The sequence below is a fragment of the Anastrepha obliqua genome, chromosome 5 (assembly GCF_027943255.1).
Source record: "Anastrepha obliqua isolate idAnaObli1 chromosome 5, idAnaObli1_1.0, whole genome shotgun sequence".
In the NCBI taxonomy this organism is placed as follows: Eukaryota; Metazoa; Arthropoda; class Insecta; order Diptera; family Tephritidae; genus Anastrepha; species Anastrepha obliqua.
In genome coordinates this window covers 55,892,665-55,912,263 of record NC_072896.1, presented here as the reverse complement: position 1 = coordinate 55,912,263, position 19,599 = coordinate 55,892,665, and the positions used below count along the sequence as shown (strand labels likewise).

The 19,599-nt window shown below is 36.7% G+C and overlaps 1 protein-coding gene across 1 annotated transcript in view; it reads right to left on the bottom strand.

The window, feature by feature from the left end:
* Positions 1-1,309: 1,309 nt before the first annotated feature.
* The window catches only part of LOC129247571 (neurotrimin), a 159,161-nt gene continuing 140,871 nt past the window's right edge, over positions 1,310-19,599 (bottom strand). Inside the window, exons 7-10 of the mRNA XM_054886740.1 lie at positions 16,025-16,175; positions 11,341-11,483; positions 9,897-10,010; positions 1,310-1,793 (exon numbers count right to left, since the gene is read on the bottom strand). Of these exons, the coding sequence (XP_054742715.1) occupies positions 1,597-1,793; positions 9,897-10,010; positions 11,341-11,483; positions 16,025-16,175 (605 nt within the window). The 3' untranslated portion in view covers positions 1,310-1,596. The remainder of the gene's footprint in view (positions 1,794-9,896; positions 10,011-11,340; positions 11,484-16,024; positions 16,176-19,599) is intronic.

Genomic DNA, 19,599 nt, shown 5'->3' with positions numbered 1-19,599 from the left:
CTTTTTATCCCATTGCGTTTGCGCGAGGTCACTATAAAATGGGGTATAACAAAAACACACCTGATATGGAATAACAAAACGCAAATGACAGCTAAACGTAATTTTGTCTATGGTTAGGTAGAAAATTTGATAATATACATTTTGTCAGAAATATATAATCACAGTAATTTGTATTCTCTTTGAATCATCATTATCAATGCCGCAACCAAGACGATCGAATCTTTCTCGACAAAGCCATAATGCAAGAAAGATACGAAACATTGCGAATGAAACAACTGAAGAAGCACAAGGAATTGCCCGTGAAGAGCGCCGCGTTAGTATGGCTCGACTTCGTTCTTCTCAATCACAAGAGCAAAGCGAGGCAGCCCGTGAAACGGCTCGGTTGGCAATGCGAAATCGTCGAGCAAATAACAGAGATCAACAAGTAGATTATTTTCAACGCACAAGAAGAGAACTATCAAGTGCTGATTTGAATCGAGCAGCGTTTCGATATGATTGCAACACTGATTACTGCTTGCATCCTAGCGTTTGCATTGGGCCAATGAACGTTGTTTGCGAGTATTGTGGCGCATTGAAGTTTTCCGGAGAAACGCCCGGATTGTGCTGCCTTAGTGAAAGAGTGAAATTGCGATTATTGACTCCGCCACCTGAGCCATTGCATTCATTGCTTTGTGGCGAAACACCAGAATCACATCATTTTCTTGCAAACACTCAAAAATACAATGGTTGTTTCCAAATGACCTCATTTGGAGCAGCCATTACCGAAGAACGAGGATTTAATCCGACATTCAAGGTATTTATTGATTTGTTTTTGAACTTACTATAATTATTCATACGTATTATGTTTGATGATTAAAAGAAAAAGTGTTTATAAATAAAATATACTGACTTTGCTTTTTATAGATACAAAGACAGATTCACCATCGAGTTGGATAATTGCAACCTCTCGAAGATGCACAGCATAACGCAAGCCAAATGATGCCTACAAAGTCGTGATCAGAGCAGATAAACGGCATGTGCACGGGTCGGAAAACCATCTGCGTTGTTTGTTCTTGCACCTAATAATAAAACAAAAAATGTCGTGTATCACAAGGTGCTTAACTGAAGAGTGCAATCTATTGTTTTAAAGCTTCATTGAAATACTTGACTAATAAAAAAATTAACTTAATAAAATCAAAAATCTGCTTTTTTATTGCCTCTAAGGCGGAACAAAGTTCACCGGGTCAGCTAGTTATACATATTTTAAAACTACTTTACCAGTGATTCTGGCAATCGATTATTTATTAAAATATCTTTATAATTGTCATAATTTACATCATTTTTAAACTAATATAAATACATACGTATATATAATTCGTGTATATGTATATACTATGTACCATATGTGGATATAGCCATGCGATCGCGTAACGTGATTTGAGAGAACGAGCATGAAGGCATTTGGGGAGTAATATGTTGCTACAAAAGCGTTTTATTATACATTTTAGAGATATGTATACATATGTATGTATGTATGTATGTATGTATGTATGCATGTATTTATGTATGTATTCATAACAAACATTCGCTTGGATGTTGCCAAAGCCCGATATGCGTTTATAACCATTGTGTGAATAATATTAGAACAAGTAGTTCATGGGGCAAGATGTTCAACAGCGAACCAACATTTGATTGAAGTGCGTCATCATCGGTTTCTTCAGTACCACTTGCTCCTAAAGCGCCATTCTTTTTTTCGGTAAACGATTTTTGCTCCGACGTGCCAATTTCATTTAAATTGGATAGAAAGCGCGTGTCTGAAAAAGATAAAATTTGTATATGTAATATATAATATTTAAATAATTCATGCTATTTTGTATATAATTTAATATATAGTAAGTTTTTAAATAAATAAATGTATATTAGGGTGGTCAGTAGCTACCGTAAATAAGAGTGTTGTACCACTTGCTTACGTTACAAAAGTTTGCGTTGCACTATTAACACCTAGGCTGGGGTGTGTTTTTTAAACGCTTTATGCAAATTTCGGTTAGTCTCATATTTGCCCTAATCACAATTAATTCGCGCCCCTATGATTTCTTCTCATATTCTTATCTCAAACTCATTTTTTATTTTTATTTTATTTCTTTATTTATTACCAGTTAATAATATTAAGTACTACAATAAACATTAGTATTAGTATGGCAATGATGTGTCTTACAATGTCTCTAAACGAGCTCTCACAGTTGTTGTTTACAGTAGCACAGAAAACAAACTATGTGACATATCACGCTGAAATTTGCCATGTAAGCTTATAACAGTCCTACCAAAAAACAAAAAATTTATTTTTGCCATATGTCATCCGCGGACCGTTTTATTGATACCGTCTCGTTCATATTTGAGTAGAAGGTATATTATCTGATGTCGAGTAAATTTTCCTTAATAATGAAATTAATTTTGTTTTAACTTACAAGTTATGAGATTATTTTATATCTTTGATGCAGGGAAAAGGGGACAAAAACGATGTATAGATGATTGTTTATAATAAATGGCTTCAAAGTAGTAAAAGAAGGTAGTCAGACTAGAAAGGTGGTGTGAGTTAGTGTTACGTGTCATTTGTTAACCACCAGCAGTTTTTAATGGTAAGGATGGATTCGATTTTGTCGCAGCTTGAAATATACACATGCATCAAAACGTTGATAAGGTACTTGCGTTAAGTATTTTTGATGTGACTATTTTATTGTTCGCTTTTCTGAATATGTGACATACGAGGGGTGCCTTTTATATGTCGGGATTAGGGAACAAAAACAAATTTTAATCATCGAAAATCACTTTATTGTTTTTCAGAATATTCTCCATGAAGATCTATACACTTTTGCATGCGTTTGAACCAATTGTCGAAGCACTTTTGCCACTCTGAATGAGGTACCTCCAAAACATGCATTCTGAATGCCGCAACCGCTTCTTCAGGTGTCGAAGTTTGTTTTTTACGTACGGGAATAAAAAGAAGTCATTCGGTGCCAAGTCAGGACTATACGGCGGATGACCCATTAACTCGATGTTTTGGGTGCTCAAAAATGCAGTTGTTTGAGCCGATGTGTGAGAGCTCGCATTGTCCTGGTGAAGAGTGATCCGTCTTTTGCGATTGGTTTTCCTAATTTCTTGGAAGACAACTGGCAAATAAATGGTTGTGTACCACTCAGAATTTACTGTTCTGCGTTGTTCTAGTGGTACGGTTGCGACATGTCCAGTTTTTCCGAAATAACAGGCGACCATTTGCTTGGAAGTGTTTCGTGTGCGAACAACTTTTGTTGGATTTGGTTCATCTTGAAACACCCATACAGTCGACTACTGTTTATTTTCGGGCTCATACGCGTAAATCTATGATTCATCACCTGTCACGATGTCATAGACGTGTTTCGAAGCCCCGCGGTCGTATTTTTTGAGCATTTCCTTCGACCAATCGACACGAGCCTTTTTTTGAGCGATTGACAAATTGTGTGGGATCCAACGCGAACAAATTTTTTTGACAGTCAAATATTTATGCAATATTGAATGTATGCTGATCCCACTAATGCCTAAGATTGTCTCAATATCACGATAGGTCACATGACGATCTTACAATATCAGTTCGCGCACAGCATCAATGGTTTTCGGATCAACAAATGATTTTGGACGACCTTCCCGAAATTCGTCTTGGAGTGAACTACGACCACGATTGAATTCACCATACCATCGATAAACACTGGTCCCTGATGGAGCTTCATCGCCAAAAAATGAATTAAGTTCATCCATGCAATGTTGCTGAGTTAATCCACGTCGAAAGTTGTAAAAAATAATCGCACGAAAATTTTCACGATTTAATTCCATTTTTGGACCCAGATGAATCCTTTAAGTTACTGTAAACAACACAAATAGCGCTGGTATTTCAAAACGTTCTGAGTACGTAAAAGCCAAAAAATGTCAAACTTTGCGATACAGCTGTCAGTTGCCAGATTGCAACACTAGGGTTGCCAAATCCCGAAATATAAAAGGCACCCCTCGTATTATTGGCGTGTAGTTTTCGTTTGGTAGAGGTATAAGAAAGATTCAGGAAGTGCAAATCTATTAGAAATAGCTAGTGAGAAATAATCGTCGCTTTCGAAGTAAAACGCTCTTATTTATATAAATATTATTGGCATTGTGTAGGCAACGCCGGATATGTTTTCTTATTAAATTTATAATATGACAATCAATTTTGGACCCTTTCGCATTGAATTCGAGATGTATTTGGTATAGTTACTATTTTGTGATCTGTATAACGAAGTACATGATCGTAATATTCTTCTCTCAAACTTCCTTAGCCGTTCCATATATGAGGGTGTTAATGTTGTACCAAATTGAGCAACTATATATGAGTACCGTAAGACCAGGGTTTGATACATTAATATTTTGATGTTCCTGTGCAGTAGTTTTGATGAAAACATTTTTTTGTAGATGTGGAAAGCTCGTGCGGTCTTCTCGTCTTGGGGGTTAATGTGATTGTTATAGTATAAAAATTGATCAAGGTGAATACCGAGATATTTGACTCTCAGTGGTTTGAATAGGGTTCTGGTTTCGTTCGATATTATATTTAGATTTTTCCAGTTTTTTCTGATATTTTAGTTGCATTTTTTTATGGGTGGACGAAACAAAATGCTTTTGCATTTCTTAGTATTTATTTTAAGATGCCACTTTGCTGCAAAATCTTCTACAATATTGTATTTCAGTTGCATATTTCCGTTAATATCCCCTATTGTTCTGTATGGATGGTAAATGACAATATTATCAAAGGCTATGATATTGTCTATTTTATGAAGTAATTCAAGTATAAAGGGATTAAAAAGAATTGGGGCCTTTTCTGTCCCTTTTTGAAGACCATTTATTATATTAAATTCGCGACTACTTTCTATATTATTTATATATACTTTTATTTTTTTTGACAGCGTGTTATAAATGAGAATGGTATGGTTCCATATGTAAGAAGGCGAAGCATTCCAGGATAGCTGGCTGTGCGCTGGGTTTGGGATCCGCCATTTAAAAATCCCCCCGTACATAAAGCCTCGGATGACAACTTCCAATACTGATGACGATTCCTGCAAACGAACTAAGCACTACGATTTGAGGGCATGAACCTGGAATGTCCGGTCCCTTAATGGGGAAGGTGCCTCTGACCGGCTGGCTATACGAAAGGAGTTTCCTGTATGCCGCGATGTCTGAATTTGGTATCCCCGCAAAACTAATACGGCTATGTAAGATGATGTTGCTCAACACCAGCAGCGCCATCAGAATTGGGAAGGACCTCTCCGAGCCGTTTGATACCAAACGAGATTTCAGACAGGGCGACTCTCTGTCATATGACTTCTTTAACCTGATATTGGAGAGGATCGTACGAGCCGCAGAACTTAATCGCTCAGGCAGAATTTTTTATAAGAGCGTACAATTGTTAGCGTACGCCGATGATATTGACATCATCGGCTTTAACAACCGCGCTGTTAGTTCTGCCTTCTCCAAACTGGATAAAGAAGCAAAGCGAATGGGTCTGGTGGGGAACGAGGACAAAACGAAGTATCTCCTGTCATCAAACAAACAGTCGGCACACTCGCGTATCGGCACCCATATCACTGTATAGTAACCAGCATTAACACCGATAATAATGTCAGCCTTGAAATCCAACGTAGAATCTCTCTTGCCAACAAGTGTTACTTTGGACTAAGTAGGCAATTGAGTAGTAAAGTCCTCTCTCGACGAACAAAACTAACACTCTACAAGTCTCTCATCATACCCGTCCTAACGTATGGCGCAGAAGCGTGGACGATGACAACATCCGATGAAGCGACACTTGGAGTGTTTGAGAGAAAGATTCTGTGTGAGATTTTTGGACCTTTGCACGTTGGCAACGGCGAATATCGCATGCCAGGGAACGATGAGCGGTAAGAGCTCTATGACGACATAGATATAGCGCAGCGAATAAAGCTCCAACGGCTACGCTGGCTGGGTCACATCGTCTGAACGGATACAAACGTTCCGGATCTGAAAGTATTCAATGTGGTACCAGCTGGTAAATTTGAAACTCAAGTTTGAACTGTACATTTTTAGACTTTTGGAGATACATATCTACAAAAATTCACGTTAATTTTTTACATACATTCGAACTACCAAAAAAACTATTAAGCTTGCCATCAGGATAGTTCGGTAAGCGGTAAACCGAAAATACAATAATTTTAGACGAACAAAATATGCGGAGAAAAATTAACGAACACCGAGCTACCGAATACCAAGCTTGGTGTGAAGACACCTATTATTTTTTTACATACTTACTCTCCCCTATCAGTCATATAAGAAGCGACCCCTTGAGGATATTTGAAAGAATCCCATTTGATCAAGATTAATAAGTTACAAATTGAGGTTAACTCTAATTTGCAAAATCAATAAATATGACACCGCACTGGTTACCTTATTCTAGTGCTTTCAGGGCAAAATGTGAACATAATGTTAAGTTCATAGCGGTATTCGCTTTATACTATAGCCATGCTGATGAGGTTATATGAGCTGTTTTATCAAAGGTAACAACTTGTAGCCTCCCAGTTTTCCGAATAACTTAGGTATGGATAACATTTTACATATGGAACGGTTTTAAGGCCTACTTATTTTCATCTTACGCGGACTATACCTGCGTTCTACACGTTATATTCCGATTGTGCAATAGCAGTATCATGAGGGTTCGGATGGGTTTGCAGTCATAGTTCTAAGTATGTCGAATTGCACTCTTTCTATGATATTAATGTTAATGGAACAGGTGTGCCCCTAAGCTCTACATCCGTATTGGCTTTTCTGTAACAGGTTTTGTAGTCTAATTTTAATGCAGACTTCCAGCTTATTAGCTAATATAGGTTTGAAGTTTCAAAATTTATGTGAGATGCACAACATTGCTTTCTTGGGGAATGTTTGCATTTTTTAAGACAACAGCTGGATATGCATTTGTATTGAGTGTAAACGTCACATACCTATTTACATTTTTGTTCATTCACTTAAATTCGCCAATTCTCCAGTCGCTCCTTTACTAGCTTTAATTGGTTTTGTAGGACTTTTGATGTTTATTTTCGGCATTTTGTTCGTTGTTGGTAATTGCGGTATAATCCGCGAATGTGGAAGTAAACACATTTCTGCTTATGGAGATATCAAATGTGAAAAAATGGTACTTAGTCCTCCCATAAGTTCTGTTACAAGTTATACAATCATTCAAATGATTAAACCATTCAGCTATATCAGCACGCACGTTCTATAGATATTGAAGTCGCTGCTGGAATTAAAGATTTCTGTGAGGTCTTCAGCAGGCCATGTTCTCCAATTCTGACCACAAACTGTAGTCCAATGATTCAGATCTGGACATCCAGACGATCGATTTTCTGCGGTTATAAGCCCAGGAATATTGTTTTTTAGCCACTGCTGGATGGTTTTTGCCTCATGGGCTGTGGATTCAGCGCTCTCCATTGAAGAGAGTACTGATCAACTGCTTCATCACGCCTTCTAAGACATCCTCCTGATACACTTTTGCCCCGGTCTTAACCCTTTTTTCATAGAAATGAAGAGATGTAACGCCTTTACAAGACACTCCCCATTCCTTATTAAAAACTTTTTCAACAGTGAAAATTTTCTCATCTGTGAAATAAATATTTTAATGGCCGTTCACCGGGTGCCACCGAAGAAGCTACTTGCATCCGTGAAGTCTAATTTTCTTCAAGCGCGTTGCCAGAAGATGACCAGGTGAGCGACGGAAATGCATACGAAAAAAAGGAAAAATAACGGTCACTTTTTCTGCGAATTCGTTCTCGCCGTATGCATTGTAAAATTTATAACCGAATTTATGGCAAGACTAAGTGTAATGTTGAACCACGAACGGTTCAATGCGGCACACCAACCGATATCGAAATTTCCCCTGTAATAAAATCGTTTACTCTTACCGAGAACCGTTTCAGAGAAATAGGATTTGAAGATGGAACGATGGTAATTAGCTAATTTTGTGTAAAAGCCCTTCGTGCCAGATCTTGTCAAATTCTTAGGCAGCGTCGGTAAGGATTGCCGTGTAATATTCACTTTGTTCAAATATCTTTCTTATTTTATTGGCTATGTGATTAACTTATTCAATAGTTCCATGTGTTGGTATTATGTCATTGTAACTATCAATATTAGGCGGCCGCCGTAGCCGAAAGACGTAGGTTCGAATCTCAGTGAAACACCAATTAAGAAAAATATTTTTCTAATAGCGGTCGCCCCTCGTCAGGCAATGGCAAACCTCCGAGTGTATTTTTGCCATGAAAAAGCTCCTCATAAAAAAAATTTCTGCCGTTCGGAGTCGGTTTGAAACTGTAGGTCCCTCCATTTGTGGAACAACATCAAGGCGCACGCCACAAATAGGAGGAGGAGCTCGGCCAAACACCCAAAAGAGTGTACGCGCCAATTGTATATATAACTATCAATATTATATTCGGCCGTCGTAGCCGAATGGGTTGGTACGTGACTACCATTCGGAGAACTGACGTACCAAAATGAAGAAAAAGTTTTTTTCTAATAGCGGTAATTGCCTCGGCAGGCAATGGCAAAGCTCTAAGTGTATTTCTACCACGAAAAAGCTCCTCATAAAAAATATATGCCGTTCGGAGGCGGCTTAAAACTGTAGTTCCCTCCATTTGTGGAACAACATCAAGACGCACGCCAGAAATAGAGGAGGAGCTCGGCCAAACATCCAAAAATGAGGGTGAGCGCCAATTATATACTGAGAAAAGGATTTTGGACATAAGCACGGTTATAGTTGAATGTTTCCTACCAAACTTGGTCTTTGTTATTTATTTTTTACAGATTTGGTATTCAACTATAAAAAGGAATACCAAATTTATTAGAATACAATTATAATTTTACTACGCTGGTCGATATTATCCTAGTATGGAACCATATACACATGTTTACTTTCCCAAGCTATAAGTACATATGTTTACAACTGACTTTTCAAATTATCTTAATTCCAAAACTAAATCTAAAAGCTAAGCCCGTATGTTTCCAACGTGACCAGTATTTTGCTGCTTAGTTGTTTCCCACGAGAATGCCAATCGCTGCTCTGAAATTGCTTCTACAACTTTTTGGTTTTGAATTCTGTGAAATGTCGCTTTAGCTTATATAGTACAACTGGTTTTCGACTATATTTTTTCAACGAGATGTTGAAATGGAATTTTGAAATACCTTATTTTGCTAAAATTTGAAGCTTTGCGTTATATGGCTTTTCCATAGTATGAGCTATGTATGTTTAATTTAGCAACAGGATGTATATGAGAATAAATCGCAGAGGTAGTTAATAGTGGTTGAGGCAATTTAAAATTTCTTGCTCCTGGGGTAGAGCTTAACAACACAACACCCTCTCAACCTCCTCCTGAAATATCTCCCACTGTTCTATAAGCTTCATCAAAGAGACAGTGAATTCCGACACCCCAAATAGTTATGTTGAGGGCTTACCTATGTAGTAACAATTCACTACAGAGTTTTGTAGTGAAACTAACTTCTAAAAATTATTATATCATGAATGTAACTATGTAATATAGGCTCCGCATGCAAATAAAACACAATGTCCGATAAATGACCTATAAATCGCTTTCTTGAAATAATGAATAGTTTATTATTACTTTCCGCATCTCTTCCATTTGAGAGACTTTCGCATCTGGAGAATTAAGTCATCATACCTTCACGACTTTGGCAATTCATCCCCGGGACAAGGAGACCAGGAAATACAAAAAATACAAACAAGCACCTGGCTCATCCTATATTTTGCCCAGAGGTTTTGAATGCCATTAATGAAATGAAATGATGAATGAAAACAAATTTAATCAAGTAATACTTATGTTTTAACAACTCACTTTTGTCCTGACCATAAATTGTTCGTGACGTTTCACTGCCGTGACCAGAGAACACATCCCACCGTATTTCGGTAGTGTAGAGTCCAGGGGGTGCTGTGGTTGGTGGATATGAAACTGAAAAGATATGATATAAAATCTATTAATTACTATTTAAAATCAAGTAAACTGAAATATTAATAATGTTCACTCTATTAAGATACGTTTACTTGTGTGTGGCAGATAAACTGATGTAGGTGGGTCTATAATACAAAATGTGGATTTTTCCATTTGTATTATAACGTGATTAAGAAAAAATTTAATGATAGGTGTAATGTTGTATGGGATCGTTTATTTTGAATTCTAATTACGTGGATATTCGTTTTCAACGCCCGATTTTACACAGGAATTGGATGCCCCGGTTCTTGGGGTTTGTTTTGGCTGTTAACTAATGAAATTAGATAGTCCTCAATATTTGCTTTAAATTATTTAGAAATTTACTTTCCTGGATAGCAAAGCTTTAAAATGCATAAAGCTCCTTGTAAATCGGAGCATTCGGTGCAAAGTTATTGCATTACAGATGCATAGACATATGTATCACATAATTTTTTTCAATAATTATATCGTAATACCATATATTGCTTGCTGCATGTTCAATGCACAGCAATTACAATTTCCCTGCTGTTTTCCTGGCGTGGATAAGATATTTCACTAGTAAGGTCAAATCAGTTATTTAGAATGCCATTATTTGTTAACTTTTGTCGGTTGCACACACTCCAAAAAATCTAAACAAACATAAATCTTTTGGTCTTAATACACCTCTACTGAACAAGAGCTTGTACTTTTTTAAGTTAAAATCAGGCATTATATCGGTTATGTGAAAGACCTTTTGCTTACAGGTTTCTTATGACCTGAAATATTTTTTTACCCATTACGAACGCATTAATCTTCCTTTTTATGGTGTGTGCCTTGATAATGGAGAGACGTACAGTTTTACGTACTTTTCTGTACTTTCCTGTTGCTAAAGTGAATTTTTGGCGCAAGTGTAAATACAGTAAAACGTAAATACGATGCAAAATCATCCTCTCGGGGGAGAACTATTTTTGGTTCAGCGACTATGTCAAGTAAAATTGCCGCTATGTAGTGAAGGAAACACAATCCATAAACACTCGATTAAGTAATGCATCCACAAAGATTAAATTTTTGGTGTGGTTTATGGCATAACAGCATCGTTGACCTATATTTCCTTAGAAATGAGCGATGTCAACCGACTCTATGTTTCCAACAAGGCAAAATTCGGATTTGGCGCAATCTTATATTTTACCATTCTTGAGCCGCCGTGTTATATGGAACTTGGTTGACGTACATAACATTTATATGGTATGTGGTACATTTCATTTTACAGCTTCGTATTTGATTTAGAAAATTTCGCATACATACACAAATATTACAAATCACTTTTACTAACCGTAAAGTCGAATGACGCCGTCAGTTTCGCCACGTGGATTTTTGGCCACACATTTGTAAATACCATCATCTCCGCTACTGACATTTATAATTGTTAGTTTCATATGCGTTTTGTACAACGGAACACCAACACTGGATTCCACTCTGTAAAAATAATAAAATTGTATTATTATATATTGTATTATATATTATTATTATAATTGACAAAGTGGTACAAAAACGAAGTTAGCTAAAACTATCAACATAGTCTAGCCCATTATGGAACAAATTATTATTATAATTCATCCATTTTTACACACTCTTTATGTTGAAGAGCAGTAATTTGCGTCGTTTACCCTTTGTGCATGCGCGCAAAGTCATCATTGACACGACGATTTTCGTACCCTCTCCTTTTTATACTCCTTACTTTATGTAAAAGAGAGGCTGCTTTGCGCTATACCATATGTATTAATTTTTAAGCGTTCTCAATCCTCAGCGAAGAAGTAGTAACAGAATTTGCCACCCTATTTAGTAATAATACAGAAGTAATTGCTTTGGTCTCAGCCAAATACTTAGCTAACCCAATTTTTTTGAACTTCTAATAATTTTAATAAAAAAATTACAATAAAGTTATGCAACTACAATTATTATTTTTTATTATTGCCCTTTTTTAAATACTAAATAATAAAATTCTTTCAGAAAAAATTGACATTATTTCTAAAACATTCATGTTCTTACTCGTATTAAGGCAAGGGTTATCCTCCTCATTGCTTGCATCGGTACAACGAACGGCAGCCGTGAGAGCTGTGTTCGTTTACCGCACAGTATCAGAAGAAGGGAATGGAAGAAAGAGTTAACAAACCTGCAGTGTGTGAAATAAGGAATGAAACGCTATGACGGTTGGGCTTATAAAAGGCGTTGCCACATGGAAATTTGTATGCAATCCAACTGCTTTCGTGGCACGGGTATGTCCAGAAATACCTGTTCAAAATAGGGAAATGCGATCACCCCACAATGAACAATTGAACACACATTCTTCCAATGCATGCGGTGGAAACAAGGACGTCGAACGCTGGAGAATGGAAGATGCTAAGTAGCGAGGAAACGTGGAAGGTCATCAGTGGTTTCGCGGAAAGAATTCTCTGGATAAAAAAGCGGGACCAGGACGCAGGCACATATGCATAGACCTTTGTAATGAGGAAGATGGAACGTCACTCTGAAGTAATGCGAAAGTGGTTTCAGAGTGGGCGACGGTTCCATCCAAACGAGGGGGAGTTTTTTCGTCTTCCTACATACCATTGCTGCGACGGCACATTTGATGATGCATTTTAATCTCCTCATAGACAAAAAACAAAAATGCTGCCTTTATAAAATCCACTTGCGGTTCTAGCATTTCTCTGCATCATGTTTACAAGTCACTCAAGTTGACTTTTGCTAGTAGTTTTTGACCTAAAACAAATTTCCTAATAAACAAATTCCATTGAAAAGTTTAAATTCTTAAATTTTTTATATTACTTCTTCCCACTTTGCTGGCGGAAAATCCGTCAAAATGCTATCTTCACATTCTCCCGTTTACATTCGTGATACTTACTTTTGCAAAACACAATTTCCAATTTTCGAAGTTGGTTTGTGATAACAGGAAAGAGAAAATGGGAAAAAACTCCGAGAATTTTTTATTCGTGATAGGAGGAAAGGAAATAGAGAAACAACTCCTAGAGAATTTCTAGCTGTATATGTTATTACAGTTCAATAATATTGGAATAGGCCAAGGCTACCCGAAAAGCAGTAAAAATGGATGACAAAACTTTCATACTCGTCTATATTCGACGAAATGATTAAGCCATGGGTAATTCTGAGAAAAATTGTCGCAGAGATCTGAGGCATACTACATATTATATTAAAAGTTTTAGTGTGGGGAACGTATGAGATACTGACATACTGACGTTTGAGACAATGATATGTTTGGGGAACTCTAATATATGGTGATTTATCCAAAATTTCAACTCTTTGCATATTTTAAGAAGGAACATTATCAAAACGCAAATAAATAAGTGAGCATATTAAAATCTTACACATCTTTCTTCCAACAAAATGCGGTGTGACAGTCAATAGGTATCCAGTTTTATTAAATTATCTATTTGTTCAATAAGTTTTGGCGTAAATGTACCCTGGAAAGTATTATATAATTGATCTTCTTTCAAGAGCTTAGCTAGCAGTATGTTTGACTAAATCAGATCACTCCAACTCCGGTTTTCTTTCATAAATAGGCCTCAATGGTAAAATATCAAGTTTTGATTCATTCCATTTGTTCACAAAAAAGTTAATATTGTTGCATTTACTGTCTATACATATAGATTATTTTAATTTTATTTTTTACAAAAATCTTACAAAACTATTTGCTTGTCAGCCTCTGTCCGTTACCGGATGTTTCGTTGTGCAGGCTGAATTTCCCGACTGTGGGTCCCACTCTGGCGTTGAAGGCGCCAAGCACGATTTTTATGTCGTGAAGAAGGCAGCGCTCATAGGAATGTTTCAGGTGCTCATAGAAAGAATCTTTGATCGCATCGTCCTTCTCCTCCATCGTGGCGGGCACGCAAACGAGCGGGATGTTGAAAAATCTCGCTTTGATGGGGATTATTGCGAGACGCTCGTCCATCGGAGTGAATGACAGTACTTGGGGACGAAGTCTCTCTCACACAACAAATCCAACACCGAATTTGCGCTCCTTTACATGGCAGCTATAGTAGATATCGCAAGGTCCTAAGTTTTTCCTGCCATGTCTCGTCCATCGCATATCTTGAATGGCAGTGATGTCAGCCTTTACTCTCACGAGGACATCAACCAGCCGGGCAGAGACACCTTCCCCATTAAGGGACTGGACTTTGCAGGTGCATGCCCTTAAATCGTTATCCTTAGTTCGTTTGCAGGGGTCGTCATTGGTATAGGAAGTTCTCATCCGAGGCTTTGTTGGTGTTTTCATTGGGGAGATTTTTACGTTGCGGGTCCCAAACCCAGCGCACAACCAACTATCCTGGGATTCTTCGCCATCTCACATTTGCTCGCTCCCGAACGGGTGTTCAGAAGCTATTCAGAGGATACTTGGGTTAATCCCGGAAGTTGTGAGCTTCTTGAACCAAATGAACTTGGACACTGTCAAGTTATTGGCGATCATTTCCTTTCCTTACTTGCGTGGACTTCTACAATATTTTTTACTTCGTTTAAATGAACATACGCCGCCGGAAAAATTAGGTAGATATTTATTTACGTAACTATTCATCTATAATAAATAAATGTAATAAAATTGTAAAACACCAGTAAAAACATTTTTTCCGTTCAAAATCATTTACGCTATTTAGAACATGACATATTTCGGTATTACTAAGGATGGTCTTTCCAAAGAAAATATTGTTTTAATTTGGCATCATTCAAAAACATTTTGGATTGTTTATTTCTCATTTAAGTTACATAAAGAGCCGTTTTTATTGTAAAGGCCATTAAGCATAATGCAATTACTTTTGGCTTTAAAAAGCCAATAACTTTGACCTGCATATTCTGTCCGTACAGTCGATACCTGTTTTTAGATAAATAGCATAAGTGGGCGAGCAGCTGGGGAGCTTAAAAATGTTCTTTATGAATTGCAGTAATAATTAATCAAAATTCTCAAACATACAGTATTTCCCCATACCTGCGCCGCATAATTTTGGGCAGCTCGACAGACTGAATGAAACATTTTGCATTTCACACCTTATTTTATTTCCTTTTTTTTCAAAACAGTTATTCCATGAGAAGTTTAAACTTGACACTGCGGCGGTGTTCCTTTTTTCTTGATGTTTCTGGAAAACCATTTTGGGTGTAAGAACCAGCCAGGTAGCCCTAAATTCCTGTTATAATAAAATTCTCTTGTTCATATTGCCATTTTTGTTTTTCCGACAGTTGGCCTCCACGATGAAAACCTATTATTGCCGATTTGGCTAGGTCAACCCCCTTTTTCCATTTTACAGATTACGAGTATTTATCGTTTTTTTAAGTGTATTCATTTGCTCTGCCAAAATCACATATCATCACTGATATTTAGATCGTCAACTTTCAAACCACCACCCAAATCTTCATGCAAGTCAATTAAATAAGGCGCAAAACATAAAGTTATCGGCATATGATCTAACCAGACTTTTTGCTCAACTATACAACAATGTCAGGTTACCTTTATCATCTTTGGTTTGCCCATTCATAATTGCAAGAACATTTAAATTGCAAGTTTCTATAAACTTTCTTTTGTTTGCATTTATCGTAGCGTCCAGTGATTTTCTCACATCACCTCCTGTTGTAAATGACATTTTAAAAATGTCCTCAATATCTTGCTTTTCAATGTATTGTATTCTCGTGTCCAGTCCTTGCCTCTTATAAAAACTGGTAATAACTAAAAATTTTCATTTTTTTTACTTCTATCCAATTATATCTTCTGTTTCTTTAATAAGCATTTGATATCAACATTTTCTATTCCATTTTTAACACCATAATTATTTACTCTCTGCTTTTATTGGAAGGGATAACTTTAAATGCAAAAACAACTCCGAGATATTCAAAATAAACAGTTTTAATAATAACAACGTTGGGTATGACTAGTTCAGAAAGACATACATATTCTCATATTTTCTAGGGCAATGAAACGTAATTTCCGAAATGCATTAACAGCGAACAAGACTTACTTATATTTGTAGGAGTCGTGTATTATGGGTCCCTCTCCACGTGTCCAGTAATTCAGTGAAGTTGGATGTGCTTCTGTGAAGCATTCGATCGTTACGTTGAAACCTTCGGGAGCCCCAACCAGTTGATGGGGAATCAAAAGCATAGGAGGAACTGTAGGGATGATTTTAATATTAATAAGAAGAATAATAAGAATACCGATTTTATATTTTAAAAACATATGCAGGAGTGATAAAAAAAGGAAGTCGAACTATATTAAAACATTTTAATTAAATAACTTCAAATTTTTTATATTGTGTAAAGTTTATAGGTTAATTCAACTCACGGAATACACATATGTAGATATTAAGTACATGTGTGTACAGGAGTGATAAAAAAAGGAAGTCGAACTATATTAAAACATTTTAATTAAATAACTTCAAATTTTTTATATTGTGTAAAATTTATAGGTTAATTCAACACACGGAATACACATAGATATTAAGTACATGTGCTCGATATTATATACATATATATTTCCTCTGTTTGGTTAAGTTAATAGCAATAATTATAAGTATTATTGATAATTTGAGTTTTGAAGCCTCTAATTTGTATTTATAATTCTGATTTATAAGACTAAACATTTCTCTAGGATCGGGGTACTTCTAAACGCCTTATCTCTAACTTAAAAAAATATTTTGGTAGAAATCATAAAATATTATATGTAGAATGTAAAAACTTCTCAACATAATGCAGAAGGTTTTACAAATGGAAATTAGCTTCCTCGGAGAAGATGACATTTTTAGCAAACGTACCCGTTTCAATTCTAGCACCAATTGAACCATGCAAGTTTTAAGGGCCAAATCTGTAAACAAACTTCGTCAGGTGATAGTTTCCGATTGATATTTTCAATCGCTACGAACGCCATTCAATTGAGACACTTTGATCTTTTTCAAACCTTGCCCTTACAACACCGATATTTTCCATTATATCTTCATGAGTTGCACAAGTAGCAATCTCGCTATATGAAATTGAATACTTTATCGAGAACTGTGTTGGATAAATGTGTGAAAATGTTCGCATTTTGTGAAGGCATGCACCCGGTTCTTAAATTTTTGTAATTACCGTGCCGGTTCAGAGGCAATGGTAGCGCATGGCTTGTAAACGTTCGGAAAGCCTGTAATGGAACTGTTAAAGAATGCGTTTCCATTATAAACCCAAATTGCAACGGCTGTTCATAATACTTTTATTTGCGTAGATTATTTCGGGCCCATTCGCAAAACTTTGAAAATTCGCAGTCGCGGTCCCTTGAAAATGTACGTTGCCATTTTCATTTGATTCTCTTCAAAGGCAGTTCAGCTAGAACTTGTATCAGGCTTAACTGGCTCTAAAAATTGACTGGATCCGGAGGGTAGCAGCAACAATATTCTGCGCTAACGCGGCGAATTTTGTCGGAGTAGAAAGGAAATTGAGTGAGCTCCGAAAACCTTTCGGTAGCAGAAGTAGGAGATTCTCCATTATGTCGCCGACGAAGGGTTCACCTTTGCCTTCATACCTTCAAGGGCACTCCATTTCGGCGGCCTGTGGAGCAAGCAATATTGAAGACATGATCTCTCGCACTACTCAGCAACAACCTCAACATTAACGTCGTTTAGCCTATGTACTAATCGGTTGCCCTTTGTGAACTTTGCCATATCAGAAAATACCCGAACGCCCTAGCCGATGCTTAGGGAGATAACAGCTTGTTTGTTTCATGAGCAACAATTTTGGCGTGCACAGTTGAAGAGCCACCTGTTGGAACTTCAGCAGTCCAACAAACGCGCGCCCCTGCAGCCCAGCCCAAGCCAACTCGTTATCGTCCGCGAATACAATGTGCTACTGCAGCAGAATTCCCAAAAATTATTCCCGGAAGGGGGTCCTAAATGCGCGTAGCCAATAGGTGTGGAAAAGTGAGATGATCGATTCACAAACTCGCTGTACTGCCGCCGGAAAACAAAAACTGAAGGATAAGGATTCCTTCAAGATAGCGGGAGTCAAGACAGATACTGCAAAACGAATTTAAGTAAGACAAAATTGAATTAAATTGAATTAAGAAAACTAATTAAGTAATGAAAATATCGAATTCATTAATATTTGTTTTATTGAAATAATTAAGATTAAACATATACAGGGGGCGCCATCTTTTAAGTCGGTATGAAAACATTGAATAACTTTAAAAAAAAAAACTGATTTGTATAGTTAGGCATTTTTATTTGGTTTGGTAAATTACAATTTATTAAAATTATTTTTTGAATACAATATCAAACAAGTGGCCACCTTTATTAGCAATCACAAACTGCAACCTTTTTCCTGCGTTTGTCATCATCTTGTCAAGCATTTCGGGTTTTATAGCGTCGATTTTCGTTGCTTCGGTGTAAAGCGATCTATGGTTGACAGTGTACTGAATTGACATATCGAAAACATGTATGTTGAAGTTGATTGGTTGGTAAATGACAAAGTTATTCAGCGTTTACATACCGACATTAAAGATGGCGCACCCTGTACATACATAGCTAAAAATGATACACATTTATTATTTACTTAATTATAATTATAAGAAAGTAAGTTTTCTGACTCTATTCGTGGAACAATACTCGTTTCAACGCGCACACAACAAGTAGGAGAAGGGGCTCGGCCATACACTCATAATGGGTATGTATCTACCCTTTATATATATAAATTCTTCATCTTTTTGATTGGCGCGATAAGCGCAATTTTTGTCGAGTTTACCAAAGCGCGCATCTACCAGTGCTACCACCAGTTGGTACAAAAAGGTCCAAAAATATCCCGCAGAATATTTCTTTTAGACACTCCAAGGGATGCCTCATCGGATATTGTCATCGTTCAAGCTTCTGCGCCATACGTGAGGACGGGCATGATGAGAGCCGTGTAGAGTGTTAGTTTTGTTCGTCGAGAGAAGTCAGTGGTATACTTAGTCCAACGTAGCACTTGTTGGAAAGAGAGATTCTCCATTGAATTTCAAGGCTGACATTGTTATCGGTGTTAATGCTGGTTCCTAGATAAACGAAGTCTCTTAAAAACTCGAAATCATAACTGTCAAGAGTGACGTGTTGTATATACATACTTGTACTTACAATTAAAATATATTCGTACTCTTAATATCACTAAATTCTCGATGTACTGACCTTACCTTTCGCTATTTACTTACATTCATTGATTCTATTTCTACAGCTATGCACTCACCTTTCTCCTTACTTCTATTTACCTATCCATTCTATTTACTTAGCTATACTTACTCCAACTTTCCATTTACTATTTTTCGTTTCCCATATTGTTCTTATTCTAGTTTTAATAGTACATAGTATAAAAATATTAAATAATAAAGAAAACGCTAGAATTGTTGCAACGGACCTGTGCGGGTTATAATTTTTAAGTTCACAATCTAAGCAATATTCGAGGGTCGAATTTTCACAAGGGTAGCATGAATTTGATATACCATATACCAAATAAATAACATAAAAACAAATAAAGTGAAAATAAACAAATATTGGGCTTTCTTATTGTGTTTTTGGAAATGGTATAATAATTATGTAGGTTT